Here is a 25,256-nt window from a genome sequence, read left to right as displayed (position 1 = left end):
TTAACGGGCCACGACGGGCTGGCTTGCCCATTTGCTCCAACTGGTTGCACCTGGCATTCAGGCTACACTGCTCCTGAAGGGGGAGGCTCCGTAGGCTCTCGTGGCTACAGAAGGGGCTCCCCCGAAGCGTCACGCAGGGAGCGGCAGAGGCCCCTTAACACTGGGCACCCTGTCCTCCTGCGGGCTCCCCCTGGGGACGGTAGCACCCCCCACTGCCTCCAAAAGCACCCCAGGAGGACCGATCGGCACACCCCGAAACCTTGTCAAAAAAGCAAATCCACCGCAAACGCCCCTCTTTCTTTGTTACGTCGTCAGTCCCCGAGCGGCTGTCCAATCCAGGCAGGCAGAGCTGCTGCTCCAGCGGAAGCCTCTCCAGCACCGGCCGCCCACGGCCCACATGGGAACACGGGCCTCCCGAACCATCCTCCACCTCCCCAGCCTGCAGCAGACTGTTTGGGATGAATCACGAAGCTCGCAAGGAAAACTACTAGGGATGGAAACGGTTTGTTGGATCTTCTTGGGAAAAACACACACACACCAAAAGCCCCTCATCCCCCCAACATTTTAGAATGGCCACGGGGCCACCATGCCAGCTCACGTCAAGGTTGCCCCTTTCCATTGGCACCTTTGGCATTTGGCTGCCTGGGTACATCCAGCTGACCCCCCCTGCCCCCCAGGCTCCCACTTCGGGGCTGAGGCTTACAAGGCTCGGCTGGGTCTGCTTCACCCTCACAAAGGGGGCATAGATTCCAAGGTGGTTTTTTTTTCTTAACTTCCGCTCCGGGTTGCCACATGATCCTGCCGCCATCAGGCCTTGTTGCTGTTTGGCCTACCGGGCATCGAAGAGCAGACGGAGGCGACTGTCCGGCCATCTGTCTCCCTGCTTTTAAATCTGGAGGCCGGATCAGGATGGCTTGGGGTGGGGGTGGCGCACCGGAGGCGGAGGAGAGCTCTGGGCACCAGGTGGCCTTTGCTTCTCATCGAATGGGGGTGGGGGTGGAAATAGGGAGGCGGAGGGCTCGACGTGAGGGATTCGCCCGGGTGGGATTAGGCGGCAGGGATGGCAGTGAGGAGGAGGAAGACCGGGGGGTTGCTTGGCCTTTTATCTGGGGCTGCACAGCACCAAGCCCATCATCCACCACCCTAGGGAAGAGGGGAATAACTTCTTCCGCGGCAAGGAAGGGGACCCCGGTGCTGCAGGCTGTGGAAGAGGCTGCTCAAGCTTAGCGTGGTGAGTGGTGGTGATGCAACTCTGGCATTTCCTCCCAAGGCAGTCGGAGGCCCGTCTGGTCTGGGAGCCTGGGAGGCTGCCCTTTGCCCGTGCAGCAGGCAGGGGCGGCAGGAACCCCCGGGGCACGTGCCAGGAAGCTTCCTTGCCGACCCCCTAGAAGCACCCGCTTCCGACACCTGAGAGGCAGGCCAGGAGCACCAAAGGCCTGGCAGCTGCTACTTTTGGAAGCTGCCCGGTCACGTGGCGAGATGGGGGACGTAGAGCCCTCCTGCCAAGCAGTTTCCCACAGGATTCACACCCAGGCCCTGAAAGGGAGGCCTGGCTCTCCAGAAGCAGCAGCGGTGGCCGTGAAATCCCCCCCCTTTCCTGCACAGCTGGAAGGAGCATGCCCAATTCTGCCAGGGGGGCCCCAGCTTCAATCTGCTGAAAGCCACAGGCCGCCTTCTTGGGAAACCGCTGCCCCTCGGGGTCTGCCACGGGCCGTGCCACCGCAAGGCAAGTCCAGAGATTTCGGCACCTTAAGCCAAGCCGGTGGCTGAATCTCGTGGGATTCGGGAGCGTCCCCCGAATGGGCTGGTAGGAGGTGGAGCTGGGCAAGGCCGGCAGGGGCGGCAACCCAGGTGCCTGCCAAGCACAGGAGCCCTTTGCCAGGGTCGGGGTCTTCAGAGGGAAGCTCCCAGGCTTGGCAGGTGGATCCGCTGCAGGAAGAGAACGCACTCCGTTGTTCCCCGAGCTTCTTTGCAGGTGACAAGGTTGGGAAGAATCCCACCAGCCTCTCCCCTCCCCTCCTCCTGGGGAGGAGAGCCGCATCTTTTGCCTGGCAGGTTACCACAGCAACGCCAGTTCTGGTGGGCGGCAGCAGGGGACGGCGAGGGAAGCCTTGGAGCTCGTCAACTGAACTGACAACGGAAAAGACGCAGCGTGTCACTCACCCTTCCTGCACAAAATACCAAGGCTAGCTCTGCTGGACAGCCGGAGAAAGGCCGGGGACAAGGCCTGGGAGGGGAGGGGGCGTCTGCAAAAACAGGGGCGCTTTTTAAAATTAAGACCAAAAAAACACACAACCCCACAAACGGCGATTACGAGAACTGTCACAAATGCTTGGGAAGAAACCCCGTTTTCTCCAACACGAGGATGAGCCGGAGGAGGAAAGAGCAACGGGAGGGAACAGGTCAGGCCTTTCCCAACCAGGTGGGGGGACTGCTCAGCCCAGGGACGGGGTCTCTCATCTCGCGTAAAGCCGGAAGCAGCCTGGATCCCGGTTGAGTGGACACCCAAAGAAAGGAAGCCAGACACGAGTTGTGCAACCGAGAGCTTTTATCAGCTGGAATGAGGAGTGCATCGCTGGGACATATTTTTTTTTTTAATTCCCCCAAAAGCAAAAGTGAAAAAGGGAACAAAAGAAAAGGGAGGTGAACAGCACGAGGCTCATTTGCCAGCTGCATTCCAGAGACTACGCTCCTTGGAGGGGAGGGGGGATGTTCGTGGGGGGGTGGGGGGAAGGAGGGAGGAGCCTGGGAGGCTTTTGGTGTGTGTGTGTGGGGGGTCAAGAGTGGGTTTGTCATGCACACCCTCCCCCCACCCCACCCCAGGGAGTGTGAGGGGGGAGGCCAGAGGCCCTGAGAGCACTACCTGTGTGCCATGCAGGCGGCTGGAGATCAAGGGTGACCGGTGCATTTCCCCAACGGGGGGAAGGCGCAGAACAGGGGGAGGAATGTCAGAACAGCCCAACTTCAACCCACACTTAGAGACGCAACGGAATGGTCCGGAATTTGTAGCTGCTTTTCCTTGAGTGAGGCCAGGAGGGTGAGGGAAGGCGTGGGGGTGGGGGCATTGGGGGGTGGAATCACACACACACACACACACACACACACACACAGCAGGGGTGGGACCAACCACTCCCAAGAGCTGGCTGGGTTTCAGGGCAAACACATGCAGCAGTGACTGGGAGGCAGGGATCCGGAAAGGGGGCAAGGCCACCCGAGGAGGAGCCAGGAAAGGGGTGGGCAGCACACCCACCCACCCACTCTCTCGCCTGCGGGGGGCAGCCTCCTTTTCTTTCTACGGACACTTGGCTGCAGACGAGCTTCCGGGGTTCGCAAACTGGGACACAACTGGGGAAAAAGGCCAGGGAGGAGGAGAGGGCACTGCCGTGTCTGTCTGTCTCTCCCGCAAATTCCCAGAGTAAAGCCACATTATTCAAACATTTCCCCCTCCCCACATGGAAGGCCTCTGCCCCCCCCCCCAACCCCCGACACACACACACACACACACACCTGGCTGGGACCCTGCAACTGTGCAAGCTCTTAAGGGGAAGCCACGGGTCCAGAACTGTTTCTCTCGTAAAACAATTAGGGCGGATCCATCGTTCGACGGGCAGCTGCCACTTTGGGCGGGACACAATGCGGCCTCCGTGGAGGGCCCCCTCTTTGCCCCCTCAGGAGCCCAAACCCAGGGCTCCCGGCTGAAAGGACAGGAAGGCTGGGGGCCTCTGAGCCACTTGCAGGCCCCTCCTCGGTCTCCAGCCCCTCTGGCAACGGGCAGCAGAGAAAGGCAGGGAGGGGCAGCGAGGGTGGGCTGGGGCCGCCTTGCCCCGTGCACCTGGCTGGGGAGGGGCTACAGCTCCTCGTAGTCTTCACCCCCCTGCTGCTTGCTGGCCCCAGCACCGCCCCGAGGAAGGCCTCCAGCTCGTTGATCCCGTTGGGCTTGGCTTTGCACCGAGGGGCTGCTGCTGCTGCTTGGACGCCTTCTTCTTCTTTTCCCCCTGTCGTCCTCCTCCTTTTTCGCCTTGTTCTTTTTCCTCCCTGACACCTTCTCCGGTTCTTCCTGGGAAAGCGGTTGGAGAGGAAGGATGAAGCGGGGGGGGGCGCCTCCCCCCCCAAGCAGCCCCCGGAGAGGCCCAAAGCCGCCAGCCCCGCAGAGCTTGCGGGCGGAGAAGCCGCCTCCCCTTGGAGTGAGGCCCCCCGCAAAGGAGCGCAGCCGAAGGATCCAAAGGGGGCGTCTTTTTTGGGGGGGGTCTGCCTGGGGACCCGTTTGGCTAGCAAGGGGCCCACCCTGGCCACAGTCACGGCCGCCCTTTGGGGCCTTAGCTCGGAAACCTTTCCTGCCCTTGTTCGAACACGGCTCCACGCTGACCCACCTCTTTGCTAGTCCTCTTCTTCTTCTTCTTCTTCTCCTTCAAAGTCTGCTTCTCCTTATCGGCAGCTGTGGGGAGAAGGGCGTGAAAAAGGAGAGTGAGCTTCCAGCGGGACAAGAGGACCACCTGCGGCGGCATGAAAGGCCTCCAGCCGAGACTGGGGAGAAGGCGCCTTGAGGGTAATGCACAGCTGGGGGGAAGCTCCGCAAGGCAGGGCCTGGTCTCAGGGTGCCATTGCGGCCAAGGCCCCCCTCACCTTCCTCGCTGCTGTCTCTGCCCACCGCGGCATCCAGCCCCAACCCAAAGAGATCGGCCTCGTTCTTCACTCGGAAGGAGCGGATCGCAGGCTTGGGGAGCTGGGAGGGTCTGGAAGGGGGATCCTCCTCGGAGAGGTCCGAGAGATCCTCCCGCACTGGAAACTCCTAGAGGCAAAGAGGAGAAGGCCCCTCAGTGCCCGCTGCGCGGCCCTTCTGGCCCAAACCCCAGGGAAGCCCCCTCTTCGGATCCATCTGTGCTCCTGAGCAGGCTTCCTTGGGCCAACGGGAGCACCGCCCGACCCACAGAAAACATGGGATGGACCAAACCGAGGGCTCGGGGAGGGGAGGGCAGGGACTTACTGGCCGCTTCCTCTGGCTCTCGGACTCCTCACTTTCAAAGTCCGGATCGTCCATCACAAAGGAGAGCATCTGCACGGCGAAGGGCCCCTCCGAGTCGCTCCCGGACTCCTGCTGCTTGGAGGCAGAGGGCGCTGCAGGCGGGCGGGCCTCAGGGCCGCCGGCTGCCATCATACCCTTGCTTTGCCCAAGCGGAGGCTGGCCGGTGGGAGATTTCAGCTCAGTGGAGGATGAGGGAAGGGCCGAAGGCTCTGGGAGTTTCAAGGACTTTTTGGAAGCTCTGGGGGGAAAAAGGAAAGTGAAGACAGTGCCTGGAGGCCCCGAGGCGATCAAGCAGCCACAGTCTATGTTTGAGGTGGCTCTGCAGAAGCACAACCTGGTTCAGCGGCTCAGCCAACAATGCTCGCGTTTGAAAAGGAGGAGCTGCCACTTCTTCCGTATCACACGCAAATGCCTAGCACCCGTTTGTGCTTGGCGCAGAATCTTCAGTATTTTGGGTTGAAATCTACAAGATTTCATGTGGCAGGCCAAAAACAGACGGGGCAAAATCCCACAAACCCTGAACCTGCAAAGTTAACAGTCCCTGACTCTTCCCTCCTTCCGATATCTGTCGAGAAATGAGTTTTTAAGGGGTTTCTTACATACGTTTTTCCCCCAACACATACACGTGGGAACTGAATTTCCCTAGCTGCTGTATTTTTGTCACGTTACGTTATAGTTTTATTTAAGACTTGATGAAAAGTTTAAATCATAGCTTTTAAACTGAACTGCACTGGTTGTTGACTTGCTAAAAGCTGGACCTGGGAACCTCTGGTCCTCCGCCCATTGCAGGACACAGCCCCCTCTCCCTACGCATCTTGCCGTGGGCCAAATCAGCGAGGGCGACTGGGAATTGTAGTCAGCAATACCCCGCAACTCCCAGCGCCCCCTTTACCGTTTTTTTCCTTGTTCTAAGCCAGCCTCTTCAGCCCCCATGACGGAGAGCTTGGAGGAGGGTTCTTCTTCCTCGCTCGACAGGGTCACGTTTTTGCTCGGGACCAGCTCCGCCGCTAACGGGGCTTGCTGAACAGACGCTCGTCAAGGTCCAGGTCATCCTGGAAGCCGGCCACCAAGGGGTTCCCACCAGGGGCCTCTCGGTCACTGCAAGAAGGAAGCCAAGGGCAATGACACAGCCTGCAGGCAGGAGTGGGGGGAAAAGCAAGGGGCAAATCCCAGAAGATTCTGCTTGAGAGGGGGTCTTCCTCTGGAATTCCCTCCTCCGGCTGACGGGGGCCCTCCCCAGCACTGCTGACCAAGAATTCCAGAAAACAAAATTGGGGGAAGGGGGAGGCAAAGCCCTCGTGGCCCGAAGCAGAGCGGCTGTGTTGGCTCCACCCAGCAGCGTCTCCCACCTGTCACTGTCGGCAGGAGCCTTTCCTGCCTGCTTCCCCCCCTTGTCTCTCTGGAGGGTGGGGTCTTCCAGGAAGCTGTGGTCCAGGCTCTCCTCGGGGACAAAATCTTCCACGCTCTGGACTTTTGAGGGAGCAACGGCAGGAAGGACAGGATCTGGAAAACAAGAGAAGCCCCTCAGGGGAACCGGTCAAGCCCTGCCGAAGTCTGCCAGCAGGCAGAGAGGCAGGTTCAACGGTGGGTCGGTTGAGACGGCACGGAATTTCTCCTTCCCCAAACTGGCTTTGTGTTGCTCTGGTCACCTCTCCTCCCACCCGCACCAAACCAGGGCGCTTAAGGACCCAAAATCCCTGCGTGTTTTCAGCACTGCACCCTCACCTGGAGAGGCGGCACCCGTCTCGGGAGCTGGGGACGTCCCAAAGAGTCGAGCGATGATTCCACGTTTCGGCGGGGCAGCCGGCGCAGGGATGGCTGTGGGCGGCGGGGCTTCAGGCGGCGGCCCTGGCGCTGGAGGCTCAGCAGCGGGCTCCATGGCAAGGGCGGGGATGGGCAACCTCTGCTGCGGGGTGCCGGGGCTGGAGCCCCCCGAAGCATTGTCCGGTGGAACCACCGGAGACTGGGAACCTGAGGAAAGGCTCTGCCCGTTGGTGCCCAAAGGAGAGGCGTGTCCCCGGCCACGAGCTTCCATCATGTTGAGGAACCTGTCGGGGAGAGGAAATGTGACCTCAGGAACCACCCACACACACACACACACACACCCTCAGGAGCCAGGGCCAGATTTAAATTACAATTCCCGGGATTTTGCTTTTAGAGGGAAGGCGAGAAGCTCCCAGGAAAGCCCACAGAGAGAGCCTGAAGTAAGGAGGGCGGTGGGGAGAGCGGCCCCGTCAGACTTACAGCTCATAGTTCTGGTCTTCCGTCTCCTGCTGCACAGAGAGCTCCTCCAGGGTGGCGTCAATGTCCAGCTGGTTGGTCTCCAGCTGCCGCAGCAGAGTCTCTCGCTGCAAGAGACAGGAGATCAGCTGCTGTGGAGCAGGCAAGGTTGGCTGCTCAGGTGCCACCTCTGGGCTGCTACCCTCTCCCCTCCTCTGCCCCAAGAGGGCGGTCGTGAACTGAACAGCCACTTCTGGGGTGGGGTGGGGGGCTCCCAACCCGAAAGAGCCTCCAGGGATGGGCTAAATCCAGACGAAGCAGCTTCTGATTCTCCCCTGGTTCGTGGGGCTCCCCCGCCCAGCCACGGGGCGCCAGCAGCAGCACCTCTACTTCTGGGCAGCCCACATGGGCCTCTCTTTGTTTAGGAGACGGGGCTGGGCTGGGGCCACGCTGACCCCCCCCCCATGGTCCCTTCCTACCTGCAGCTGCAGGAAGGGGATGTTGAAGAATTTGTGCAGGTATTTGAGGCCAAAGCTGTTCTTCATGGAAGACTCGGCGTAACGAAAGTAGGAGGAGCCGGGAGGCCTGTTCAATGTCAAAAGATGTGGGGAGGGGAGGATAGATGGTGAGCCAGAGGCCGATTGCTTGAGACCAACCCTCCAACTGCAACTGACTCAGCCTGCCAAGGGCTTATTTTTTTAAAAAAATAAGTTTTTTTTATTTTTATCACAACAAAAACAAACATAAAACCTTCTTTCTGTTCCACAGTATGTTGAGTACGTATTTCTTCGTGCACAAAATAATATCATACACATTTAACTCATATATATTTATAATGGTTCTTATCAATATTTTATATCACGTCGCTTATTCTATTATCCTTAACTTTTTAAGTCCTTAACTTTCAATAATATATTTCAAGTTCATTTTTTTTACTCTTAACTCATCTATTTATCAGTAGCAACGTTATATACTATACTTATATAATTCAATTCTTTTACTCTTCTATGCAACCATTCATAAAACAGATTCCAAATTTTATGACAGTCTTCTTCTGCCGAGGGGTTATGATGCTGTCACCGGCCCTTCCAAGGCACGTGTTAATGCCAGGCCTTCTTTGAAGAAAGGGGCAGGCAGCTGAAGAGGCTTGCTACCTGTGAGCTTGGGAGGTCCAGGGTGTGGGGGGGAGGAGAGTAACAATGGCTACCAGCAGTTCAACTGAAAACAGCTACCCAAAAAGGCACACGAGCTGATGGGATAGGTTGATCCATCCGTCAGTGGGGCATGTCCAGTTTTTATGCCCATGTCACCTTCATCAGCCTCCAGGCTGGGGGGATGAAGGAAATCAACCGATCAGTGCAAAGCAGGCAGGCAAGGAGTTTGCAGGCATTTTATCACAAGCACACAGCGCTTCTGCCCACTCACGCCCTCTGCTGAGTTGCTGCAGATGAACAGTGGCCAAGCAGATGCTGCCCAGCTACAGACGAAAAGGGTCTGGGCAGGATTCACTGACTGCCTGGGCAGCAGTTTGGCACACGTGTGCCCTGAGGGCGCTGGTGAGATGCTAGACAATGGCCACTCACTACTGGAGCAGGATGTGGTGGGTGCATTCAAGACCGCTGCCACTTTACGTAGCGAGTCCACCAGAAGGCAGGTTTAAGTGGAGTGCACAAGAGGCCGATGGCTCCAGGAGGGCTTCCCAGAAGGTAGCCTGAAGCTCCTTAACAAGGCTGACGTTTTTACCTGTTCAGGTTGTCAATGAATTCCCGCACATCATCAGGCAGGATCACCCGGTGTTCGCCCATGTCCCGGTAGTTCCCAAGCACACACACAGGGACGTGGGTTGGGACTTTGGGAAGTTCTCTCAGGATGTAGTTGAAAGTCCTGGATGGAGTGGAAAGGAGAGCTCCCTGAATGATGCTTGTCCAGGTAAATTCTAGCACAACAGCTCTGAAAGAGGCTGCACCTACAGGAGGCACAACAGCCTAGAGACCTCTTGAGTTAATAGGTCAGCTGAAGGAGACCCCTCCTCCTCCCCCACAGAGCCATGTACTTCATCAGTTCTACTTGACACGCTCTGCTCGAAGAGCCGATAAAGGCATTTATCATCTATAAGCTTTGTGTAAAGTCTGACAACAAGAGGCTTTCGCATTTCTCAGAGACTCTTGTACGGAGTCACAGAAGGGAAAGGTGGAGGCAACAGTCCCTACCACTGTTTGGTGATATCAAACATCATCACGACACCATTGCAGTTCTTATATACATCCAGGAATTCCGCGTCCAAGGCCATCTCGGATTCTGCCTGGGGTGGAAAAAGAAAGATCTCGAAAAAGTCCCGGCGGCTTCCCGGGATGGCTCGTAGCCTACAGGAAATAAAGAGGCTGCACCGGGTGCAAATGAAGGACTTGATGCTTTACAAGACAGCAGGTCCGGAGTGTGCCTCACCTCTTGAGGATCGTTGTCCAGCTTCAACCCATCTCCCCGTTTTTTGGACTTGCCTGCAGTGTTTGAAAGGAGAAGAACACTGTTGTGAAAATGGTTAGTCTCCTAGCGGAGCAGAAAAAGAGAGTCCCAAACATGTAGCTTTTCCCACATGTGTAACATTTCTGCCTTTGCAAGGTCAAAAGGTGACACCCCATCTCTTTTCAGAAAGAGGAGACAGAAACTGGATAGGCTGAACATATATTTCCAGTGGGGGCATTCAAGAGTAGCACCAGAAAGCCACAGGCTATGCTCATGCTATGCTCACCACCAGGAACCCAGTGGGACAGGCAAAGAAAATGCCTGTTTCCCAATAAGACTAATCCATATACTACATAATGACTGTAACATCAGAACGAAAGGAGAGACCTTACCTTTATCAACCACATCCCAGACTTCAACCTTCACAATATCATCCGTAGCTGGAAAAGACACCCAGGCGTATAGATTAGAAAAGGTTGTTCAAATGCAGTTAACTCAAAACACGGTGAGAGCTACCCCTGACCCACGTGGCATAGAGCAGGTGGCTGGCTGAGTTTTAAAAAAGGAGGACAAGCCTATACTGGCAACACGCCTTTACCAATGAGGGGACCACAGACGCAGGTGGCTGCAGTGTTGAGTTATACATCAGACAGCAAAGAGAAAAGGGCTTCTCCGTCCCCAACGGCTGGCAAAAACTCACTCTTATAATTCCAATGGATGCTGGTGACTTGGATCTCCTGGGTTGGGATATATTCCTCAACAAATTTCTTTCCCTGCAGCCGATGCCACAAAGTGGTCTTTCCCGTGTTTCTGTCACCTCGGATGACAATTTTCACTAGAGAAAGAAAAATTAAGGAATAAAGGGAGTCAAGAGCACCGCAGAGGCATAAGACTACTTGCTGTGCCTAAAGACGCTAAGCGTCTAAGATAAAGCAAATGGTTGAGGCAAGAACGGCTATTGGCAGCCAAAGCAGCGCATGCCAATAGTCGCCAGCCTTTTCAGAGGCACAGTTTAAAAAGCAATTCGAAAAAAAATCTACTTTTTAAAAGTAAAATTGACATCAAGAGAGAGCGACTGTGGAAAAGCAGGCTGCTGAGAAAATTGCAGGCTCCTTGGTTGCTCTGGGACAGCTAAGAAAGTTAATGCATTATTGCTGGCATTTGTGCCAAGGAAACATTAGGGGAACGGCCAATGCCCCCAACACCGTCCTACTTGAGCAGGGGGACTAAATCCAACCCATCTCAACACAGACATCAATGTCACTGCAATGAACGGGACCGGCTTCTAAAGTAATTGAGGAGGACGGTGTTTGTGCAGACAAAGCAGCACGCGAGGATCACATGATCTGGGAGCTGTCTTAACAGATAACAAATAATCAGAGTTGGAAGGGACCTTGTAGGTCATCTAGTCCAACCCGCGGGAGACCCTACACCATTTCTGACAAACGGCAGTCCAGTCTCTTCTTGAAGGTCTCAAGTGATGAAGCTCCCACAACTCCAGAGGGCAAAGCTGTTCCACTGGTTGATTGTTCTCACTGTCAGAAAGTCTCTCCTTATTTCCAAGTTAAATCTCCCTTTGATCAAAGCAAAGAAGTCAGAGAGGCGCACACACACACACAAAAAAAACCATTCCAAGAGCAGGACCCCCTTTGAAGGACTGCAAAGAAAGCAAATCTGCAGCTAAGCCCGATAAAGCAAATGCTCCTCTTCCAAGGATCAGCTGGCAGAGCAACTAAACAAAGCCTTAAAAAAAAAACCTTGGCTTCAGCAACGACCTTCAGAACAAGACAAAACAACGCACACACAATACAGTTTGAGGAGGAGGAGGAGGAGGAGATACAAAACAACGCACACACAATACAGTTTGAGGAGGAGGAGGAGGAGGAGGAGGAGATACAAAACAACGCACACACAATACAGTTTGAGGAGGAGGAGGAGGAGGAGGAGATGGGCGTCTTGTGCCCCCAGGAGGGAACAGCCGACTCTGCTTTCCTGATGAGGCCGGACAGCCTCAAGAACCAGTCAGCCACCCACCCACCCGAGCAAGCCCTTCATCCTCCTCCTCCTGTCCGGGAGGGAGCAAAGCGGTCACCGGCCTCTCTCCGAGGTCACGGCTGGCGGCCCCGACCTGCCTCCCACCCCCGCTCAGCTGCTAGGGGCCGACCCCAAACCTCTCGCCGCTTCCCCTGGAAAGAGCCGGGGTCAGTTGCCTCGCCCGGGCCGCCTTCAGCGCGGAAGCCTCCCCTCCCGGCCAGCAACGAGCCCCCCCTTTCCCAGCCGGTCGCCGCTCACTGTTATACTGGACGCCCTTCGCGAAACGCCGCTGCAGCGCCTGGTTCATGGACTGGAGCCCCGCCGGGATGGGCTTGTCCCGCCCCGGGGCCTGCTCGGAGCCCACCAGCTTCTTCAAGGCCGACAGCATCGTGAGGCGCGGGACGGCGCTCCGAGGTCGCTGCGCCCGGAGCCGGCGAGGCCGACTCCCTACTTCGCCCGCGGCCGCTGGGCCGCCGGCCTCCGCGCGGTCCCCGGAGCCGCCGTCCCCGCCGGGGCGGCCGGAGTAGCTTGCGGGGCGGCCGCCTCCAACGCTGCCGCCGCCATCTTTCCTTTTCCCTCACCGAGCGGCCAGGAAGGCGGCGCTTGACACAGGGCGCACGCGCGCGGGGCCAGGCTACGGCAGCCCGCGAGGGACCTTGCGAGAGGGACAAAGCAAGGGCGGAAGCGGATATGTCCCGGAACTACAGGACACCCCACCCTCCCCGAGGACAGAAAGGGATAGTCCTACGATGCGACCGTTTTTAAAGCCCGTCGCTACCCCGATTTGTACTGCACAGCTCCGGATATGGGGATGGAGGCGGGTCGGGAGTACTTTTAGAGCCTCGGTGGGGGGTGAGAGAGCAGCGGATTAAGGCAACCCGGTTGGGTCAGAAAGGGCCGGAAACGCGGTGCGGTGCGCGCTGCCACCTGCCGTGTATCTTAGCAACCAGGCAAACCGCGAAGTCTTAGGACGGTGGCCCGTGAGGGACAACTACGGGTCCTCGAAAGGCGGACTCCGCTCGCCGTTTCCGCCTTTGGGCCGAAATGGCGGTCGCGGTCTCTGTTGAGCCGGGTCGACCTTCGCTTAAATCAGGTGTGTCCAACCTTGGCCACTTTAAGACTTGTGGACTTCAACTCCCAGAATTCCTCAGCCAGCTTTGCTGGCTGAGGAATTCTGGGAGTTGAAGTCCACAAGTCTTAAAGTGGCCAAGGTTGGACACCCCTGGCTTAAATGCTATAATCACTGGGAGGCCTGTGGGTCTTGCATGCGCCCCCAATCGGCCACCTGGGTCCTTGCAGGCCGAAGGCAGCAGCTCGGCCCCACTTCAACGGATCCGCCTCCGAGAGGCCGAGGGAAGGGAAGGCCTGCCGCCTAATCTCTGCTGTGTGTGTGGCTGGCGGAATAAAAAGAATGTTTTGCAAAAGCTTTTGTGCCCAAAGTCGCTCTTCTTCCTTTCCCACCTGCCGCCTAGAATAGGATTCTGCAAGATCCGATCCAGAGCAAGTCGACGCCTTTATTATCCTCCCATTTGCAAAATATGGGAAGACTTCCTTTTGCATATTCCATGGGGAGGGTGTGTGTGTGTGTGTGCTTTAAAGCAAGTTCAATATCATTTTAAACAAATACAGATTAAAAGAAAAACAGGATAAGAGTCAAATCTCCCCATCTGAGAAATCGGGGTAGTAGCCAAATTTGTGGAAGGCTCATTTTTTGGCCCCTCTTTGCTTTTTCTTAATCACCTTGGTCTTCTCCTCCATGAGCTTCAAGGCCTCCTTCTTGATCTCCTCCCGACTGGGCACGTAGCTGTGGTCGATGTCCGCAAAGTGAAAGGCATCTGCGTGGGGACAAGAGAGAGAGAGAGAGAGAGACGGGGAGGAGGGACCCACGGTCTGAAATTGTGGCAGTGGAGGAAATTGTGGCAAAGGAAGTGCCTCCGTTTCTCCCTGCCCCGCAGCTTCTGCAGCCTTTGCAGGCCGAAAAATAGGCCCGTTTCATCACTTCTGGTGTTTCCGGAAATACAGGCAGTAACAAAACGGGCCTATTTTTCGGCCTGCAAAGGCTGCAGAAGCTGTCCTCAAGCTTCTGGGAGGCTGAAAAAGACCTCAAACAGGCCAAAAATCAACTGGGAGACATGCGCAGTGAGGTAAGTTTGCCAGCAGCTCGCATGCTGGCATAAATGACTCTGCGTGCTACCTGTGGTACGTGTGCCATAGGTTCAACATCACGGGTGTAGGGTTTCCCGCTTGGGCGGGGGGTTGGACTGGATGACCCACAAGGTCCCTTCCAACTCTGATTATCTGTTAGGCTGGGGCCCACATCTCTCTGGGGCCAGGGCAGCCCCTTCCCCGCTGCTCCATAGTGGACCTAGCGCAGGCGACCCTCCCTGGGGAAACACTGGAAGGAGATTTCACAGTAAAGCCAAGACAGAGGCAATGGGTGGGAATTCTCCCTCTGGGTGGGAGGAAACACCAACAAGGCTTAACTCTGGCAGTCACAGCCCCTCCCCCTTCCGTGAAGCTCAGCCCAGAGCTGCATATGGATGCCAACTGCCGGGAGCTGCTGGGGGTCACCGGCCTTGCTGACCCCCTCAAGGCAGGGGACAGACCTCGGACATCCTCCTCGTCCTCATCGAAAGCGATTCTCAGGTTCTGCGGCTCATCCCTGGCGCTCTCCTCGAGGAAATTCCGGAGGTGGACGAACGACTGCCCAAGTTACGTATTGGAATTAGAAGGTGGTAGGCCAAGAGATTGAAGGGGAGGGGCGGAGAGGACGTGATGCCCACCAAGAGGTCCAGCCCAGAACCTCCCTCTTCAGGCTTTCTACCCTGCAACTTGCCTGGTACTGCAAACAGGGCTGGGCTGAGTCAAGGAAGGGGCCCAGAGCCCGCTTGGGAATATCACAGGAGGCGAAATCAGGATCCTGTTCATCCCTGGGGCACAAACCCTCTCCCTCCCAGCAATAAGGGAAGGCGGCTGTGGCACAGCCTTGGGAGAAGGCTCACCTCGTTGCTTTCGTCTGGCCTGAGTATGTCAGAGGGCAAATCGAGCATCTTTCGGCTCAAATGCAGAAGTTTCGTTTCACAAAACTGCAGCTTCTCGAAGACATCCTCCATCTTGGGGAAGCCCTCCTGTAAAGCAGCGGGGGTAAAGGTCCAGGGCAGACCCTCCAGCTTCCCCCTCCCACCACCCCATTTCCCTTGCAAGGAGGGAAGGAGGGAGGGGGGCTTCCCTGTTGGCTCTCCTGTTGCGTAACGGACAGGGGGCTTCTCGTCTATCTGCTCTGGGGCAACCGTTCCAAGAGAGGGACAGACCTGGCCAGGCACCCTGATGTCCCACAGCCTCAGGATCAGGTTGTCGACCCCGTTCTCAAAGTGGAGGAGAAGCTCCTGGTTTTTGAAGGCCTGGCCACGGATCCGCGACAGCCGTTCCTCCTCCTCCTCCAGGTTCTTCCACAGATTCTCTTCTAGTGTCTTTGAGCTGGGAGAAGAAGCCATTTTACTTTGAGTCTGTTGCATCGAGGCGGCCAGAGATGGTCCTGGAGGGGGGGGGGGGCATTTTTAACCCTGGAGCCTCCGGTTCTGCCGACAAAGAAACAGCAGGTACCTAAGGAAGCCCGGGGACTGGTGGAATTTCAGCTCGGCTCGCTGCAGCTCCAGCGCCTTCAGCTGGGACTTGAGGCCTCGCCGCTTCTTCTCCGATTTGGTGATCTGCTGCTGAAGGTTCTCCTCAGATTTCTTCTGGGCCATGAAGCGCCCAGCGATATCCTGGCAGGAAAAGGTGGGAGGGAGGGAAAGAGAAGTTTGCTGCATCTGTGGGCCATCCTTGGGAGCCTCCTCCCCCCAGGCTCCGCCTCCCCAGCCCACTCCTCTCCCCCTGCAACAGGACATCCTTCCCAGACATGGGCGGGGGGCTCCATGGCTGTGGAAGACACAGGGGAAGGGCACAGTCTGGCTGGGCATTCAGAGGAAGACCCAGGGGCCAACCCTTGTTCATCCTAGGGCATGCAGGGAGGAACGGAGAAGGGAGCAACATGGCTTACGAGAGAGAAGAAGGCCCTGATCCCTTTTCATGGGTTGCATCTGGGAAAACAGGATCTAAGTGGGGCGTTTGCACACGGCTCCTTGCTGGAAGCAAAGCGTGCATTGTCTTTGTCGAGGCTTATCTGGGTTTTGCCATCCTCCCAACTGTGGGTGCTGCTTTGTCCTTTGAAAGTCTGCCATTTATCATCCTGGCCTGCCGTGTTAATTACTTCAGTGTGGTTTGTGTTGGTTTTTTTTTTTATTTCTAATTATCTTTACTTTGGGTTCAAACTGCATATCTGCCCTTCGCAGACTGTTTTTTGAAGATTTTGTTATCCAGCCGAGGATAATTGGACATTGGGGGCCAAGTTGGAGGCATTAAAGGGAATTTATTCTACTTTTGTGACTTTGTTATTTTTGCATCATGCCCCGGGTCCTCCCAGCTCCTGATGGGGGATCCTTGGAGAAGAAAAGAGGCAACCAGGATACGGAGCTGCTGAAAGCTCTCCTTGCAAGGCTCACGGCGAAGCTTTGGAGGAATCTCCTCAGCGCCAAGGAAAGAGCGGGCCGGGCTGCTGGACGTACCCAGAGATGGGAGCACTGCACGGCACTTTTGACTTTCTCCACCTCGCTGGTCACCAGACCCTGGTACTCAATCTGGGCCTTGGAAGCCTCCAGCTTTGCGCCTGGAAGAACAGAACAGAAGACCTGTCCAGCTGTGCCTCTCCGTGCCTGGCGAGAAGGGCTGGGCGGGCACATCGGCATACTTGCCCCTTGTTCCTTCGCGCATCATCAGGGCAGGGAAGTCCATGTCTCTCCGGATTTGCTGGTAATAAAAGCCAACCAAACCAATTAGGGGAAGCGGCTCTCGCAAAAGGCAGGGGAGCCCCAGAAGCCTCAGCCCTGGACTGTGTCCCCCTCAGAGGCCCCCTAGATGCGGAGGGCCCACTTGGAGCCAGACCCCACGGCGGCTTGCTCAAGGCGGCCAGCAGGGCTCCAGGGGCCTCAAGAAGGACTCACCATCCGCCGGTGCCTCTCGATGGGGTCCTTCGCACGGATGCGCTCGATCTGCTTCTTCTGGATGCTGAGCGAGTTCTCCCTGAATTTCTTCTCCGCAATCAGCTCGCTTTCCGCGTTGGCCATGTCCTCCTGCAGGCCCAGGGGAAAGGAAGGGTGAGTGGGAGTGCTGGGCAGAGGCTGAGCGGGCCCACGGCTGCCCCTCTCACCTTGGCAGCCTCCATGGCTTCCTGCATATCCTTGGCCATCAGGTCCATCCCCTGCAGCTCCGTCTGGTAGGTGCCCACTCGGTGCTCCAAGTCCTCCAGGACAAAAGGAAGCTGAGAAAGCTCCTGCGGGGGGAGAAGAGGGCAGGCACGCTTGTCCCCAGCACAGCCATCAGGACTGCCGCTGAAGGAGGAGGAAAGAGGCCCTGGCCCTCCCTCCCTCCCTCCCTCCCTCCCTGCGTTCTCGGTCCTTCATCTCTCTCTTTGGAGAGCCTGCAGAGTGAACGGGTTGCAACTTTCCAGGACCCACAAAGGGACACTTCCGGCAACGAGATCAGCGCCCAGGATGGATTTCCCCCCCACCTCCTCCAAGGCTTGAGCAGAGAGGGACCGCCCCAGTTTGGATCAAAGCCAGGGGTGGGATTCAAATTTTTTAACAGCCGGTTCTGTGGGTGTGGCTTAAGTGGCTTGGTGGTCATGTTATTGGCTGGGCGTGGCCAACTCAACATCACTCACATCGAGGCACGCATCTCCTCGCCTGGCCTCTCGTGACTGTGGGGATGCTGCAACAGTCATAAGTGTGAAAAATGGTCATAAGTCACTTTTTTCAGTGCCTTTTTAACTTTGAATGGTCCCTCCACACAAGCAAAGTACCAACAAAGGAAGGGGGGAAAAAAAACTCCAGAGAAGTTCCTGAGACAGGAAGTCTAGCCCTGCCAAGAATGTAATAAGGATCAACGGAGAGGCAGTTTCTATAAGCAACACCAGAATGTTTCCTTCCTGCCTTCCTTACAGGATTAGCCCAGTAATTTCTTCTAACAACCGGTTCTCCGAACTGCTTAGAATGTGAACAACCGGTTCTAGCGAATAGGTGCAAACTGGTAGAATCCCACCCCTGACCAGAGCCCACCCCCTCTGTGAGCAAGAAGATTCCCTGCAGAGCATGGCCAAAGCACCGCACTGGACTCACGCCTCTTAGCACGCCCACCATCTTCACATACAGGATGTGGACCTTGTCTGCAGTCATGATGTTCACCTGCATCTTCTCGATATTGTTCTCCAGCTGACGGATGGTCTGTGTGCACAAAGAAGGCAGAGGGAAACATGCCCTGCCCTCCCCCCGGGGCATCCTAGAGGCCCTCTGTCCTGTGGCAGGGCAGGGCAGCCACGCAGATCTCACCTGGAGCTGCAGCTGGAGCTCAGGGCTGGCCATTTCCAGGTCGATGAGGCCCTGCAGAATCCCCTGGAGCTCCTCCAGGCGGTTGCCCCGGCGCTTGACTTCATACAGGAGGATGTTGTGGGTGTTTATCCGGTCGAAGACGCGCTGGCTCAGGGACTCCCGAGCTTGCTAGGAAGGAGTGGAAGGGCCCGTTGAGGAGACCTGGAGGAAAGGTGCTGGGGGAAAGACCTGCCTGCCACTTACCTCCATGGTATAATCTGCCATAGCGATTTTCACCCGCTTCCTGTCTAGGCAGGCCCTGCTGATCGTGACGTGGTCATACTGCAAGGAGCAGAGAAAGAGAGGTGAGAGCTGCAGACTACCGCCTGACGGGACAGGCGGAGAGGGCTTGTGGTGACCCAAAGGGGCGTGGCACAAAAGTAACAAAGGCACAAAAGTACGTAAAGTCCCTTCAATACCTCCAATTTGGTCCCCAATGTCCAGTTATCATCGGCTGGAGAAAAAAAATTCTCCCAAGAACAGTTTTTAAAGAGAAGAAATTCAGTCCGAACCCAAAGTACACATACATTAAAAATAAAAACCAACACAAACCACGCTGCAGCATTTAACAAGACAGGGCAGGATAAGGAATTGCAGAACTCAAAAGACAACGAAACACACACAGTTGGGAGGACGCCAGAACCCAGATAGGACTTGACAAACAAAGATAATTCACACTTCGCTTCCAGTAAGGTGCTGTGCACAAACACCCTTTTTAAATCCTGTTTTCCAGCTGCAGCTAATGAAGGGAACCAGGGCCCTTTTCTCCCCCATAACTCATGTTGCTCCCTTCTCAGTTCCTCCCTGCGTGCCCTAGGATGAAGAGGGGGTGGCCCTGGGTCTTCCTCTGAATGTCCAGCTGGACTGTGTCCTTCCCCCATTTCTTCCATAGCCACCGGAGCCACACTCCCACTCCCTGTCAGCTGCTCAATCTCCCCCTCGAAATCAGATTCCAACAGGGGCAAGACAGGGTTTAGGATTGACCAGCCGCCAGCCACCCTGCCTCTCCTTCCCTCTGAGAATACTCAGAACGCTCACCTTCAGCCCGAGATTCAGCTCATGCATCTCAGCCCGCAGCGTAGTGCGCAGAAAGGCAATCAGGTCCCTGTTCTTGCGCACGGCCTCCTCACTTGCTTGGGTGCGGAGCTTCCTCCCTTGTTCTGGAAAGAAACGCGGGTGGAGGGGACTCCACCGAAGGAAGAGGGCTGCTGCACTAGGCCCTTCTTGCAGGTCCTCCCATAAGACAGCAGCCCAGCAAGATCCCCTTGCAAAAGGCCAGCTGGGAGCACTTCCCTCCCTTCTCCCTGGTCAGGAAGATAGCAACAGCACTTAGATTTATATACCGCTTTATAGTGCTTCACAGCCCTCTCTAAGCGTTTTACAGAGTCAGCCTCTTGCCCCCAACAATCGGGGTCCTCATTTGACCCGCCTCGGAAGGATGGAAGGCTGAGTCAACCTCGAGCCTGGTGGGATTTGAACTGCCAAATTGTAGGCAGCTGCCTGCAGCAGAAGTAGCTTGCAGTACTGCACTCTAACCACTGCGCCACAGAGGCTCCTCATCCTGGATCCAGCCAAGTGGCTGCACTCGGAGGGCTACCTTGGATGTGAATGATGGCCTGCAGTTCACGGATTTGCTCCTTCAGATCTTTTTTCCTCTTGAACCTCATCCTGAGTCCTTTGGATCTCGCCTCCTTTTGCTCCAAGGAAACGTCTGGGTGCGCCTGGAGAGAGACGGACAGCAAGTGCCAGCAAAGGTCACCCCTTCCTTTGTTCCAGCCTGGATTTGTGCAGCCTTTGCTGGGCCTCTGTGACATCTGAAGGGAAATTGTGACGCCTTTATGTGTCACACGTAGGCATCACAATCTGAAGATTCCCCCCTGGAACCCGTCGGGGCGTCTCCGCTAGAATCCTGCCTTGAAGAGCTGGCCAATTCTTCTGCAGGAGCCGGTCCAGGAGTCCTGCACACTTCCCCACCCCCACCCCCACGAGCGGGTCCCGCCCAGCTCGCGTGGAAAATGGCCAGTTTAACATGTGACCGAAGGGACCACCCGATCCCCCTCCCGGGAAAGGCCCCCATTCCATGGAGGCTTTGCTTCGCCGAGGCTTCTGGAGCTCTGCCAGCCCCGGCTTCACCCAGAGGGCCCGAGGCTGAGCTGAACGGCTGCTAAAGCCCCTCTTAGGCCCAAAAAGGGTCCCCTCCTGGCTTTGCCTGAATCCCATCTGGGCTAACTGGCGATTTCCTGTGTGCTGCCCACCAGGGAGCAATGCAGGAAGTTTTGTTTACAGCAAAAACAGAGTGGGCCAAAAAAACACACTTCAGATTTTGGGCACTTCTGATGAATCTTGGCTGCTGGCCTTCGATAACATCGTATGTTTAGAATCCAATGTCCAAACCGAAAAAACCTTGGAGTTTACAACCTTGGGAGCCGGTTGTTGTCTCTCCCACTGTTTGCTTTGGTTAATTATTCTTGGGACAAGGAGCCCGGACAGCAAGGGAGGGCTTGAGGGTCTGCAGGCTGACAGGAAGACCCCCCACCCCCACCCCATGGTGTCAGGATGCCTTTGGGTCGAGCCGGACCCAAGCAAAGATCCCCAGGAATGGCCTCCCTGCAGAGGACAAAGACGCAGATCTGCCCACCAGGACCCTCCGCCGAAAAGGAAGGGGTCTTGCAGGAGACCCCATCTTCAGGCTCCCAGGTGGCCACGTTCATCGTTCATCGCAAGGCCGTTCACCTTTGGTGCAGCCCAGAGACCAAAGTTCAAATTTCCCCACGCTAAAAAAACAAAGCTGCCCCTCGGCAGGGCCAGAACCGGCGGTAAGAAGCGAAGCAGAGCAGAAGTGCAGCCGCAGCCATGAAACCGCAGGGCCTTCTTCTCATCTGCAGCGCCGTTTTCCTCTCGGCCAGCGGCAATCCAGTCGCTCCGGCTGACCCCATCCAAATCCAGAAGGATTTTGACGAAGCAAGAGTAAGACTCCCTTGCGTTGACGTGATAACACGAGGAACGGGGGCCTTCTTACGGCTCAGCCCGCAATCCCTTTCGCCGTTCCTTTCATTCTGATGGGTCTGGCTCAACTCCGCTTCTGCTAGCGTTTAGTCAAAACAAAGGGACCCGGAGCTGGAATTTCTAGCTAGAAATGTCCCGAGGATCCCTGACTCCAATGGAGGACCGGCACCAAAATACGGTGGCCAAGAGTCTCAGAAACTCTGGCCTTTAGCAATGGAAGAAAACTCGGTCCAAGTCTGCCGCCAGACGGGCATCGGACATGGTTTTAAAACGACCTCTTTTGGGCTGTCCTCACCAGGTCTATGGCAAGTGGTACGCCATCGCGCTTGGCACCACCTGCAAGTGGTTGAAGACATATAAGAGTCGCTTCCTTTCGGGGGGGACCCTGATGGTGGCTCCGGGAGACACCAGCAAGGAGCTGTCAGTCACCTCCACGAGACTGCGGTAAGTTCGGCCCTCGTGGCTGCGAGACCAGTCGGGAATTAACAATTCAGGCCACGCAATCGGTTCTCAGCCACTCTTCCCACCCACCCACCCCTTGCAGGCAAGGAATCTGCAGCCAAGTGGTCGGAGTTTACCAAAAGACCAGCACCCCGGGAAAATACCAATACTACAATTCTAGTAGGTTGGGAGACTTCGGTGCTCAGCCGGTGGGCTTCCGGGGAGTGGGAAGCGTTTGGGGCCATAGGAAGGTTCATAGGAGTGGGGCTCCTAGGAAGGGGAAGGAAATGGGGGGGAGAGGGGGCTATGGGGCATCAGAGGGGGAATCATTCTGCCTTCCTCCCCCCCACCTCCCCCAGGGTGGGAGACCCACATTGTGGGCTACGTGGCTCGCACCAACTACGACGACTACGCCTTCCTTGCCTGGAAGAAGAACAGCAGCTACGGCTACACCATCACCACCCAACTTTACGGTAGGTGGCTTCTGCAGGGACGGGAGCCAGTCCTGTGCAAAACGGGGGAGGGGGGGTGTTCCCGGGACAGGTGGCTTGGCCCTCCACTTTTGGGGGCAGAGACGGGTTGTCGACGGTCCCCACAGCCTCCAAGGCAGTCCCTCCGGATCCGACTGAGGCCCTGCCTGCTTGCCTGCAGAAAGACGCTCCTCTCTCTCTGGGCCCCCAGCTGGAAGACATGGCGCACATACACGCGCGCACGCACACCTGATCCCCAGCAGAGGAGCCCACCCAGGAGTGGCAGGCGGGGGGGGGCAAGGTGGATTGGGGCTCAAGGGCAAAAGAAGGCTCCGCCCACGGGTGTCCTGTTTACCCTGATTTTCAGAAGGCGGGGTAGGGGGTAGGCCGGAGGGTTGGTCCTCCGGGAGCAGGGCCAGGCAGAGAGAGAGAGGCTGCCGCTCAGGGACATGTTTCCAGGTCTCTTGGCCAACAGCTGGGTCAGCCTCCCCCCCTCCCTTGGCTGCTTTGGGGGAGAAAAGGAAATGGGAGACTCATTGGGCTGCCTCCCAGAGCCCACCAAAGCTCAGAGGGGAGCCCTGCAATGCAAGCGATGCCAGCCCGCCGGCCCTGGCCGGCGTTCGTAGGACGAGGTTGCCTGCTCCTGAAGGGGGAGGCTCCGCTCAGCAATGGAGGGATTCAATACGGCAGGGAATGCCAAAGTCGTGCCGCCCTCTTGTCCCTTCCAGGGAGGAGCCCCCACCTGCCTGAGGAGCTGATAGAGGAGTTCAGACAGTTCTCCGTGGCGCTGGGCATTCCTGACGACGCCATCTTCAGAATGACGGAACCAGGCAAACGAGGAGCTAGAGGGGCTTCCCAGGCCAGGAGATGTGGGGGAGGTGGAATGGGGAGGTGGGGGCAGGCAGAGAGCGAGGGAGGGAGCCCCTGCCCCAGTCTTTGAGGCTGCCTGGCTCCTCTGCCCCTCCTGGATGCCTCCCCGCCCCCTCTGACCGGCGTCTCTTTCCTCAGGGGTGTGTGTGCCCCCACAGCCAGAACTCAACCTGCAGGTACTGTTTCCTCGGGGGGGGGGGCTACCTGGCCTCAGCCCTTAATGCCCGCCCCTACCTGAGCTCAGGACTGGCCCATTTTCTCCCCCAGAGAGACCGGAGGAGCCCCTGGGATGAGGAAGCAGGCTCTGCCGATGACTCCCAGTCATTGCTGGGAGTAAACAAGGAAGGTGAGCTTCCCGGGAGGCCTTAAGCCCCTTTCCTCTCCCCACAGCTGCCCCCAAAGGACCTGCGTTGGCTGGGCAGCCAGTGACTGGGGGGACAGGGGGACCGGCAGTGTGGGCAGGACTCCGATGATGCCCGCCACGGGTTATTCCTCCCCTCCTGCCTGAAACGGCTCTCCCGGGTGCAGCCGATACTCCAACTGGGCTGGCGTAAGCCTCTCCCCCCCACCATGCAGATTTCTGCCTGCAGCCCAAAGACGCCGGTCCCTGCCTGGGGATGGAGCTGCACTACTTCTACAACACCACGTCCCAGAACTGCGAGAAATTCTTCTACGGCGGGTGCCGGGGAAACCAAAACAAATTCCCCTCGGAGCGCAGCTGCCTGCAGACCTGCCGGACAGAGGGTGAGTGCAGCAGGGTGTTCTGACCCAAACCTTGTTCCAAGGGAACAAACACCAAGCCGAGATAAAAGCGAAACCTTTGGATGCTTCTCTGCGAATTCCGTTCCTTCACGGTTAAAAGGCTGTTTCGAACGAATTGTCTCTGATAAGAACGAGCCTTGCCAAGGTTGTGCAAGGCTGCCAAAAGCACTAGATGAAGTTGCCATAAAATATTCCAAACAAAAAGTCTTCAAATACAAACCAAGATAGTCCGAACTTCCACCAAGTCTTGAAGGGCAAGAACTTCTTTGCTTCCTGCAAAGAACTCCAGTTTCTCAGCTGGCTTTTATCCCTTAAGGCAGGATCCCAACCGGCTGGCGCGCCATCTTTTGGCCTTTCACCCGAAATCACCGCGCGCCCATCTTTTGGACAAAATTGTTTTTACAAAAAGATGGCGGCTAAGGCTTGTCGGCCCGGCGTCCGTGGACACCCCTGCCTTCATCTTGCAGCCTTCTCCCGAGTCCCCCTGCTGCTGCAGCTGCTCTTTCCTTCGAGCAGTCCTGCGTGCACGTGCACTTGGCACAGGCTCCTCAGGGGACTCTTCCTCATTGCTGCCAGCCTCCACAATCTCCAAAGGCAGCACTCCATTCCCTGATGGTCCTGGCCCCATCCCTGCATCCCACGCAGGCCCCTCCTCTGAGTCCTCGCTCTCCGAGGCCTCAGCCATCCGCACCTGCTGCTGGCGAACCACAACACGGGGGCCAGTGGTGCCTGGGCCCTCCTCCTCCGTCCCGCACGGGCCCTCAAGCGGCAACCTCTCCTTCCCTCTCTGCCCGCAGCCGCCTGCCGCCTGCCGATCATCCCAGGAGACGCCTGCAAGGACACATTCTGGGCCTTCGATGCCAAGCAGGGCAAGTGCCTCACCTTCCAGGGCTGCGGGGGCAACGCCAACAAGTTCTACCTGGAGAAAGAGTGCCAGGAGTACTGCGGCCTCCTCCCCAGCGGTACGTGGGGAAGAAGACACCCCCCGGTGGCCGCCTCTCAGGGGGGCACCCTAAAGGGGAGGGAAGGAGGGGAACAGCGCCCTTTTTCATCCCGGTCCGTCGTAATCCAGGGCCGGGTCCTGCCAAGCCCCTTGGACTCCTGGTCCCCCTGAGGGTGGGCAGCCGGCTCGGAGGGGAAAGCCTGGGGTCTCACCAGGGACCCCCAATGACCCTGTCTCCCCTTGCAGACGGGGAGGAGTTCTTGCGCCCATCCGCCCTGTGAGAGGCCGGGAAGCAAGAGGAGCAGCCCCTTTTTTTTTCAAAGCCGGATCAATAAACGCAGCCGCTGGACTGAAGCGAGCCCGTCTCCTCACTCTCTCCCTGGCATTCGCGCCTGCAATTTCAAGTGGCTTTCTCGCGTCCTTCCGCTCCGTTTGCCCGTCCCGTGGGGGAGCCCAGGCCAAGGAGTTTGCGCACCGTGGCTCTTCCCATTTTAAGCCCTGGGCCAGGGGAGTGGAGGGGTCCAGGGAGGTTTTTTTGGGGGGGCCTTCTGCCATCCTCTCCC

General features: G+C 57.1%; 3 protein-coding genes across 3 annotated transcripts; 1 reads left to right on the top strand and 2 right to left on the bottom strand.

The window, feature by feature from the left end:
- Nucleotides 1-3,709: 3,709 nt before the first annotated feature.
- On the bottom strand, nt 3,710-12,324 carry RABL6 (RAB, member RAS oncogene family like 6). The gene is given in 18 exon segments (XM_087944164.1): nt 3,710-3,903; nt 3,906-3,952; nt 3,954-4,057; nt 4,371-4,435; nt 4,624-4,789; nt 4,985-5,261; nt 5,916-6,039; nt 6,042-6,121; nt 6,373-6,526; nt 6,749-7,071; nt 7,268-7,371; nt 7,723-7,828; nt 8,987-9,127; nt 9,454-9,545; nt 9,689-9,741; nt 10,099-10,146; nt 10,407-10,541; nt 11,999-12,324. Coding segments are annotated over 18 exon segments (2,205 nt in total). The 5' UTR covers nt 12,129-12,324; the 3' UTR covers nt 3,710-3,847.
- A 908-nt stretch (nt 12,325-13,232) lies between these two features.
- Nucleotides 13,233-20,426, bottom strand: CCDC183 (coiled-coil domain containing 183). Its single transcript, XM_087943935.1, has 14 exons — nt 19,799-20,426; nt 19,240-19,361; nt 18,406-18,483; nt 18,163-18,330; nt 17,953-18,057; nt 16,986-17,108; nt 16,780-16,908; nt 16,531-16,585; nt 16,345-16,445; nt 15,344-15,504; nt 15,052-15,217; nt 14,743-14,868; nt 14,347-14,443; nt 13,233-13,575 (listed from the first exon to the last, which is right to left on the bottom strand). The coding sequence occupies exons 1-14, from the start codon at nt 20,013-20,015 to the stop codon at nt 13,445-13,447; spliced, it is 1,779 nt and encodes a 592-aa protein (XP_087800061.1). The 5' UTR covers nt 20,016-20,426; the 3' UTR covers nt 13,233-13,444.
- Nucleotides 20,427-21,007: 581 nt separating this feature from the next.
- On the top strand, nt 21,008-25,047 carry AMBP (alpha-1-microglobulin/bikunin precursor). Its single transcript, XM_087943936.1, has 10 exons — nt 21,008-21,168; nt 21,506-21,651; nt 21,752-21,828; nt 22,008-22,121; nt 22,847-22,948; nt 23,127-23,164; nt 23,256-23,334; nt 23,565-23,732; nt 24,548-24,712; nt 24,940-25,047. Exons 1-10 carry the CDS (start codon nt 21,055-21,057, stop codon nt 24,972-24,974), a joined length of 1,038 nt encoding a protein of 345 aa, XP_087800062.1. The 5' UTR covers nt 21,008-21,054; the 3' UTR covers nt 24,975-25,047.
- Nucleotides 25,048-25,256: the final 209 nt, after the last annotated feature.

This window comes from Notechis scutatus, chromosome 15 (assembly GCF_049901735.1).
Source record: "Notechis scutatus isolate UNSWTSFEM ecotype Mainland chromosome 15, rNotScu1.2, whole genome shotgun sequence".
NCBI classification, from domain to species: Eukaryota; Metazoa; Chordata; class Lepidosauria; order Squamata; family Elapidae; genus Notechis; species Notechis scutatus.
Note: the sequence above shows the minus strand (reverse complement) of the source record. Positions and strands in the feature narration are given on the sequence as shown.